The sequence below is a fragment of the Capricornis sumatraensis genome, chromosome 19 (assembly GCF_032405125.1).
Source record: "Capricornis sumatraensis isolate serow.1 chromosome 19, serow.2, whole genome shotgun sequence".
NCBI lineage: Eukaryota > Metazoa > Chordata > Mammalia > Artiodactyla > Bovidae > Capricornis > Capricornis sumatraensis.
This window is the reverse complement of record NC_091087.1, coordinates 63,285,424-63,295,151: the sequence shown is the minus strand read 5'-3', so window position 1 is coordinate 63,295,151 and position 9,728 is coordinate 63,285,424. Positions and strand designations below refer to the sequence as shown.

General features: G+C 39.1%; 1 protein-coding gene across 3 annotated transcripts in view; it reads left to right on the top strand.

Moving 5' to 3' along the window:
- Positions 1-231: 231 nt before the first annotated feature.
- Positions 232-9,728, top strand: part of PPP4R3A (protein phosphatase 4 regulatory subunit 3A) — a 33,992-nt gene continuing 24,495 nt past the window's right edge. For all 3 annotated transcript variants that reach the window (XM_068991477.1, XM_068991476.1, XM_068991475.1), the window contains exon 1: positions 232-373. In XM_068991477.1, coding sequence (XP_068847578.1) covers positions 232-373 — 142 coding nt within the window. The remainder of the gene's footprint in view (positions 374-9,728) is intronic.

Genomic DNA, 9,728 nt, shown 5'->3' with positions numbered 1-9,728 from the left:
TTGGGGCGGCAGGGCTCCCCGGGCCTGGACAATAGCGCCGAGGAGCCAGAGGCTAGGAAAGGCGGGGACCAGAACTCGGCCCCGCGGCGGGCCATGCGTGCGGCATCGCGGCTCCGGGGCGGCCAGCAGCGGCAGTGAGGCCGAGGGGCCCTCGGCTCGCGGGCGTGCTCCCGCCTTCTCCGGACCCCCTTCCTGGGCGACTCCGGCGGGGCCAGGCCCCCAGGCGGCAAGATGACCGACACCCGGCGTCGGGTGAAGGTTTACACCCTCAACGAGGACCGGCAGTGGGACGACCGGGGCACCGGACATGTGTCGTCCGGCTACGTGGAGCGCCTGAAGGGCATGTCTCTGCTTGTCAGGGCCGAGAGTGACGGTGAGTGAATCCCTCGTCTCCCCGGCGTCCCTGGGCCACCTCCCCGGTTCTTTGGAACCCCTGGGCCGCTCCCTGGGAGGACGAAGGGGGCGGCTGGGGCTGCAGCTGCCGCCTTCTCGGAGCAGAGCGGGCCCCGGCACCACTGCCCTCCCGGAACTGCCTGGAGAGTGTTTAGGTCTCTGAGCTCCCGGGCGCACTTGCGGGCGCGAGCGGACCGGGCGCGTTTGAGCGGAGCCGCCTGGGAGTGTGGCGAGATCGGGGACGTGGGCGCGGGAGCCCGGAGCGGGCCGTTCCTGTGCACCAGAGTGACCTTGAGAAAGGTACTGATTAAACCGATTTCCTGCCTTAGTTCATCCATCTGTAGAGCAGGCATGAAACTTTTCTCGGAGCTAAGAGAGTTCTTATCAGTTTCGCTCTTTGGAACAGGAATATTGTGTTGTACTCCCCCCGCCCCCCGCCCAAACACGTTACTCCTGCATCTTTCCGATCCTGTTGCAGGTTGGGAGCGCTGGTTCATGGATCTGGCAACTCTGCACTAGGCAGAGAAAATATTTCTTTGCGTAAGAAGATAGATGGGTGTTCCCCAGTGCTAGTTGTCTTTTTCATTAGAAATGAAGATTTTTGTGTGTAGTTTCACTGTGTAAACGTTCCGCAAGTGTGGAGTCATATTATCGGAGCTTTTTGAGTTTGGTTTAGTTAACAGGTGGGGAGAAGTTGGCAAGTCTCTCTAGAACCTTTCGATTCTGCCCCAGTGGTGCGTAAGCTTCACAGATTTTGAAACAGCCCTCAAGGTTCAAAGACCAAGTTGTTTGAAGATAAGCTTTTCACATTTTTAAAGACTTAACTTTTCAGGGATTGCCACTTCCCCCGGTGTCATACCGTGAATTTCCCTTAAAGAAAAAGTTCACATGGGGTAAAGCTTTTTTCAGAATTTTTCCTCTCAATTTGAAAACCTGTTTTGTAACAATATTCCATAGTTTTATGGTAGCTAACTATCTTAGTTTATGATTGTAGTTCTGTAAATGAATTACTACAAACTCATTTTAAGGAATTTTAATTGGACTTCCTAGCCAGAACTCTAGTTCCCTGGAACAGATAAGGCTCACCATTCTATAATTGACTGCAGGGACATTGCTTTTCAATTTGAATTGAAAGAAAAATGGTAACTTGGAGTATATTGCCCACAGGTTTCTTTATAAGGCTCCTCCAAACTAAAAGCGGAGAAAAACTTTTTTCTTGGAGGCGTTTAAAGGGTTTTGAATTCATTGGGTATATATTTCTGAGGCCTATGTTACTTGCCTCTTAAAATACAAGTTTGAATGTGGAGTGTTAGTTTACTTTGGTGTATGACTATCACATAATAACCAACTATTCTAAGTTCTGTGTTTTTGCTTGTTTGGAAAACTTTTTATGTGATGAGTTGGAAAGTATAGGCTTTATAGGTTTGGTTAACTTAAGATGAAAGCATGTGTAGATTCGAGATGAATTCTTTGAAATCTCATAATAATTTAAAATAAGAGGTGGCTTCACATCCTGTGTTTAATTGTACTCATACAGAGTCCTTTGTTTAAAGTACTTTAAAGCATTAAGTCCTATTGTCATATTATCAGGGAATCATACTCTTAACACAATAATATAAGAATCTTTGTGCCCTTGTTCAATTTATAAGTTATTAGGAAAACTAAATCCAAGAGTAGGCTTACAAAATCCCAAGATATTTGTGAATCTTTTATAAATAACTTTTTGATCATTCTTTTTTCTAACAGGAAAACTCCAAATAGGAATAATAGTCAAATTTTACTGAGTGTCTGCTCTGTGCCACATGTATCTTCTGGTGTTTTCTGATGTAGGTACTATTTTTAGCCATGTATACAGATTGGGAAACCGAGGCCTAGAGAAGCTAAAGAACCAAAGATCACATAGCTAGGTTAATTGAAAAGCAAGGAAGATCAGTGTTCAAACTGAGGTCGGGGAGAGGTATCAGATTGAATGAGATTTCTAGACTATGACTTGAAACTCGTATTATCAACTATTTAATTAACATCGTTAACTGTTTACAGTGTGTTTGAAACACCCATATTATTGTTTACTTGCATTTGCTGCTTTATACTTAGACCCAAGTTTTATCAAAGGAAATGAAGACAAATTTTTAGCCTAACGATATTTCAAGCTGTAGTTTGTCTTCAAGCCACATGTGGGAATTTTTGCATTGGCTGCTAGCTTAGGTTATCCATTATTGTGGGCTTCCCTCATTTGCCATACGGGATAATTCAGAATTTTCTTTTTATGGAAAGTTATTTCTGGTTTTCCATATGAGTCATTTATCTTGTTAGAGGAGCTTATAGACTTACCTGAAAATTAAGGCAGTTTTTGAATGGAAGTACTTGTGTCTTCTGTCAGTCCATGTCGTTCTGGGCAAATGTGCCCTTCCCTTGTGAAGCTGAGTTGGCTTGACGATCTGTAGCTCACTTTCCCTTGGAGGAGAGATATCCCACTAGCTACTGAGCCCATTTTCTGATTTGCATCCTTATTTAATAGGTTCCTACTAGCAAAATAGGTTGTTGGAATGTATCCTTTTTTAAAAACAAAGATAGATTACCTAATTTCTCAGGTTTTATCATAACCATGTACTTGTAAGTTTTCATCTTCAGTAAAGATTAGTGTATTTTCTTCCAGTTTATGCTGTACCTATTAGCTTGTTGCTTACTCTCTCATTTTATGTTCAAATCATTCTTTTTTGCCATTATGATTTTTACCATCTCCTACCAATTTTAGAATTGATAAAGAAATGGGAATTTCTTCACATACTGCAGGATGTCTTTCAACATAAAATCACATCAGTACTCTTTGTTCTGGATTACTTGCCAATCATCAAGAATAGTGTTCTTATGTTTTTTACTTTAAGTTTTATGTTTTTTTACATCCAATAGTTTAAATTAATATTTAAATAATTGTAATTAATATTAATAAAATCGATAACTTTTATTAATATTTAATTAATCATTTAATAATTTATATTAATAGTTTAAGTTCTGATTTATTTATTCAGAGTTACAAAGATTTAATTTTCACTGTTACTTGAGGCCTGAAGAAATGAGACATAAGGAAATGTTTTGTTCAGGGTAGCACTGAAATGGTGAAAATTGGAATCCTATGCTTCTACCTTGATAGAACTTGGTTACAGATAGACCTGCCTCTTCTCCTATAAATAGGAGAAGAGGTCAACACTTTGGGTAGGAAAGTCTGTTTTGTTTTGGCTGCTGTGGTGAGAAATGAGCAGAGATAGAATCAGCATTTTCTATGTTATTCTTATAAATCAGTAAGGTAGTATATGGTCTTGTAACAGTAAGGATTTCAAAATTTAGCTACCACGAAGAATCCAGTGGGAGAACTATTTCACTTTGAAAACGTGATTTAAATGCACTTTCTTTTTCTCTTGTGTAGGTAGTCCTGCATTGTGGAAAATTAATAGGCTTAGGATAATCAAGCCTTTAGTTATCATCTGTTGCATGTGATAACTTTTGAGTTCAGGGCATCAGCTATGTTGTGTATATATAACTGGGGTGGAGAGTGTGGAAGGCTGACAGAGGTGTGAGACCTCTTAATGTAACACTACTGAGTTTTTTTTCCTTGAGCTTTCATTTTAGTTTTTAAGTGCCTTTGTAGTCCACAAAATTGAGTGGGAGGGACCTGAAACACAGATCTACTATAAGTTTAAAGCATTACACTAATCTCCTATCCAGGTGAGATTTTTGGTCTTCCCTTTGATACCTTTTGAACAAGTGAATTTTCCAGCTAAATTGAACTGTATAACAGAAGATTTGAAAGTCTTCCTAAATATTGTATACTAGAATGTTTTTCTTAAACAGTACAATGAGCCTGTGATGCTTAGTCTTTTGTTCATAATGTGTTTCTAGATCATTGTTATCAATACTAATTTTTCTACTATTCAGAAATAAAGTGATGCCAGGGAAATGATATTCTGATCATGCTATTAAAAAGAGTATTGAGTGCTGGTTATGTGTTAGGTTCTGGTTCAGGCACTATATATTCAGTTAATATTCAAAAGCAACCCTGAGAGGTATTATTTTTCTAACTTTAAGTCTTGGTGCATTGGTTCTTTGATTGAATAGTTTTGGGGTCTTTTTTTCCTGTACCCAGCCAAAAACCTAGATTTTTTTTTTTAATATAAAATCTTTCTGTTTTAAAAGATTTGCATGAATTATTCCCCAGTGGTTAAAGAATCCTGTCTGTAATGCAGGATACATAGGAGATGCAGGTTCAGTCCCTGGGTGGGGCCAGTCCCCTGGAGTAGGAAATTGCAACCTGCTGCAGTATTCCTGTAGGGAAAAGTCCATGGACAGAGAAGCCTGGCGACCGAGCACGGACATGTTGTGTGAGTATGTTTCTAGAACTGGGGCTTAAACAAACTGTCCCAAGCTGGGTCCATACTGCAGGCACCAGTTTTGCGTTCTCTCATTTCAGTTCTTTCGCGTGTGCTAACTGCTCTCCCCTATCCCTGAAGGTGTGTGTTTCGTTTTGATAGGGTTGTGTTGGGAGTTTGCAACAGAATACTAGAGAAGTTCTCAGATTTTATTTTGTAGGAGACCCAGGATGTGGAGTAGAGAGGGAACATTTTTTAATGACTTAATTATTTATACTCATAGTTGTACTGTTTTATGGTCACTTTTTCTTGCTGTCAGTCCATGACAGCTTTACCCGTGATTGTCTTTGTTATGTTATGAGTGGGCATTTCCCCTTCCTATTTCCTGAGTGTATAGATCTCCTTTTTATCAGTATATTTGGGACATCTGTTTGTGTCAGGATATACAAATTGACTAACACTTTCACTTTTTCATACAGTTTCATCTCATCTAAAATCAGCATAGTATTCACAAAGTATAGCATTATTGACACAGTAGCATTTCTCAAATTTTTTCCCTTAGGATACCTTTAATGTATTAAAACTGAGGACCTCTAAAAGCTTTATTTATGTTTAAACAAAAAATATCAGTATTTACCGCGTTAAAGCTGACTTCAAAAGTCTTTTCTTTTACATTTTTACATATCCCTTTAATGTCCAGCTTAATTTTTTTTAAGGGTTCTTTTCTACTTCTGCATTCAGTGTGTTGCAGTATCAGTACAGACACACTGAGAGAATAAGAATGAAAAAGGCAACTAATCTCTTAGTAATATTATGAAAATAGTTTTGATATTCTAGGCCTTTTGAGAGCCCCACATTCTGAGTATAGCTGGCACAGACATTGTTTCTAGTTTTCTTTAACCTTTACAAACACTGCTAATGACATCTTTATTCATACGCTTGGCACTTGTATCAGGGTGTAGGATAATTTCCTAGAAGGATTGTTGGACTAAAGAGTAATATGTGTTTAAAAGCTTCATAGATAAAGATAAATGACCCTCCAAAAGGGTTGTGCTGATACTCAGTTTTGATAATAATAAATGAGAGTTAAGGACCCTCTTTTATTTTTTGAAGTATATATATGCAGAAATATTGACTTGCGGGTGCATCAGGACTTTGGGATGGACTGGCAAGCATTTGCTGTGCAGGAGTATTCTTTAGTTCACCTGAGGGTAGTTAATTTTGCTGGATAGATTCTACAATGACAGCTTTAATTGATGCATTCCCCTTAGCTTCATCCATCTCTCTTATTTTTGCATTTCCCTATTTCCTTCTGAGTCATTCAAGTGGGAAGGCCTTTTTCAAGTCTTGATATTGGGGTTTGCTCTCTAGGCTTGTCTTTCTCTTGTCTGTGTAAGAGTGTCTTTCTCAACTATGTAAGGTTTCTCAGATGTGTGGGGAGATGGTATCGTAGTGGGGTGGTGAGAATGAAATTTCCCTTGGAGGATAAAGGAAGGCATCTGTTTCATTGGAGAGGATGAATATGTTTCCCAAATTGGGGTGAGGAGCTGTTTTGCGTATGTGATTCAGTTATTAAGATATATATGCTGAATCTATCCATTATCAAAAGCACATGTCTCCTTTAACTCCCTTGATCTTGCTTAAGATCTCCTGTTAAGGATTATTCTCTTCTTTCTCCCCTTATTATTTCTGCTACCATGATAAATACCTCTCACCTACAGTTGAACTCTGCATCCCCTTCCACACTCATTTATTATTAGGATGGAACTACTGTTCTCACTAACTTACTAACTACTAACACCTGAAGCTTCTGGTATGTGCTTATCCTTGTTTTAGCCAGCACTATGGGAGGGAACACTTCAAACTGCAGATAATTTGTAATTGTTTTTGCAGATAATTTGTAATTGTTTTTTCCTTTCTAGTCCTCCTAACGCTGTAACATTACTGAGAGTTTTGAAACAAATGAAAAGAGGCTGGGGATGGAAACTGGTTCTTAGAAAATAATGGTTTTACCAATGCTGGGTGCTTTGTTTTAGCAGCTGCCAAGTCAGGTATGTGTTTCTTGAAATCACAACTTGAAGTGCAGCCTCCATGCCATGTGTTGTAGCAACTGGTAGCAAACTTGTTGAGGGAAAGATTTTTGTAAGTACCTGTTGACACTCAACTGGTTCTTTTTCGGTTGATTGGATAAGTGCTTGTAACTTGATCCAATAGGAACTGAGAGATGGGGGTGGGGAACCTAATAGATGGGCTAGGAATAAAACTAGAAATATGTCTGAGTTCTTTTTTAATTTATTTTTATTTATTTTAAATTGAAGGATAATTGCTTTACAATATTGTGTTGGTTCCTGCCATACGTCAGCATGATGTCTTTCCATTTTATCTTGCTTAGCCTCCCAATTAAAAGGTTGCTTTCCATGGTCCAGCCTCTACAACCTACTGACATCTTAGGGAACATGGTACTTGGGGACCAGAGCTGGACTACATAAAGTTGTATCTTAGACTGAAACCATGAGGTATGGCTGAAATGGGTTTTAGGAGAGATACTTCCCCTGAATCTTGAATGCCCCAGAAGAAAGAAAAACTTACTAACACCTGAAGCTTCTGGTATGTGCTTATCCTTGCTTTAGCCAGCTCTTTGGAAGGGAACACTTCAAACTGCAGATAATTTGTAATTGGCTTTTCCTTTCTAGTCCTCCTAATGTTGTAACATTACTGAGAGTTTTGAAACAAATGAAAAGAGGCTGGGGATGGAAACTGGTTCTTAAAAAATAACAGTTTTACCAATGCTGGTGCTGTATTTTAGCAGCTGCCAAATCAGGTATGTGTTTCTTGAAATCACAACTTGAAGTGCAGCCCCCATGCCATGTGTTGTTTTACCCCTTCTCTTAAAAAAACAAAAAACTTCATGACCAGCACTCTGGAAGCCTGATTCATGTCTCTCTCCAGTCACCATCTCTCCCACCTCCCCGCAATAAACCTAACTTCTAACACCATAGATTAATATTTGGCACTTTTTAAACTTTATGTAAATGGACTTATGGGATATACATTTGTCTGGGGCTTCTTTCATTCATGTTTGTAAGATTCATATACATTATTGCATTTACATATATTTGGTTCATTAACAATGCTATATGGAATTCCATCCTATGAATATTTACACTTTAGGGGGTTTTTTGGTAACACAATTCACATGCCAGCTAATTGACTCATTTTAGATGTATAATTCAGTATGTTCTGGTATAGTCACAGGGTTATGCAACTATCACCACAGTGAGAGAACATTTTGTCCTCTAAAAGAAATCATGTACCCATTAGCACCCATTTGTTCCCCCTTCCTCCCAGTCCTAAGCAGCCACTAATCTGCAGATCCACTAAATTTGCTTATTCTGGACAATTCATATAAACAAAGCCCTAAAATATGTGGTCCTTTGTGACTGGCTTCTTTCACTTATGTTTTCAAGGTTCATCTGTTATAGCATGGGTCAGAACCTGATACCTTTGTATAGCTGAATAGTATTTCACTTTATCCAGTCATCAGTATTTGGACCGTCGGATTGTTTCCGGTTTTTTGCTATTATGAATAATGCTTCTATGAATGTATGTACACGTACTTGTGTGGGCGTGTTTTCATTTCTCCTGTATATACCTAGGAGTGGAATTGCTGGTAACTCTTAACATTTTGAGGAACTGCCAAACTTCAGTAGATGCCTTTTTATATACCCACAAGAAAAATGTTTGAGGTTCCAATTTCTCCACACGGTTGCCAGCTCTTGTCATTATCTGTCTTTGATTGTAGGCTTCCTAAGTGATGTGAAATGGTTCTTTTCTTGCTTTTGATTTGCATTTATCTAAGGAATAATGATGTTGAGCATCTTTTGTTACTGCCATCTTCTTTGGAGAAGTATCTATTCAGAACCATTGCACATTTTTAAATTGGGTGTTTGCAAATTAAGTCACCTTAACTTGGCAAATGCTGATATTTTACTGTATATATTCAGTACCATTTAGCATCATTATGAGTACATGGCAGTGAAGGGTCAGTAAATTACTAACACAGGACAGTATCAAAATTAGTAAATGAATTTAAAGCAGAGGTAGTTCAATTTGTAAATGTTAGCGCACCTGTTTCTCAAGTGTCTGGCCACTATTTAGAATGGATAAAACAATTGTTAAATGTAATAGAAGATGAAAGCCTTGGATGAGAGACAGCTGCAGAGAAAATGCTTCTTAAGTATTTTGGGCCAGAACTTGTCTTTAAACTGGATTTGGTTGATTCCAGCTTAAACACAGTTTATACCTCTCCAGGCAGAGAGGTAGAAATCTAGTCTTAAATTTTCTTTGTGAAGACGTACAGATGGCCAACAGTCACAAGAAAAGATGCTCACATTGCTAATTAGAGAGATGCAAACACACCGGTAAGCTACACCACCTTACACCAAGCAGGATGGCCATCATCAAAAATCTACAAACAGTAAATGCTGGGGAGGGTGTGGAGAAAAGGGAACCCCCTCCACGGTTGGTGGGAATGCAAATTGGTGCAGCGGCTACTGAAGACAATATGGAGGTTCTTCCCAAAAAAAGGTAAAAATGGAGTTGCCATATGATCCTGCAGTCCCACTCCTGGGCATGTAACTGGAGAAAACTATAATTGGAAAGGATATGCACCCTAGTGTTCATTGCAGCACTATCTACAATAGCCAAGACATGGAAACAACTTGTTCGTAGAAGGGTAAATGGATAAAGATGTGGTCGTATATACAATGGAAATACTACTCAGCCATTTTTAAAAAAAGGTGAGATAATGCCGTTTGCAGCAACACGGATTGAAGAGATTATCATAGTAAATGACGGTAACTCCAACAGAAAGACAAGCAGCATATGATATCACTTATATGTGGAATCTGAAATATGATACAAATGAACTTTTCTATGAAGCAGATTAATAGAACAGACTTGCGGTTGCCA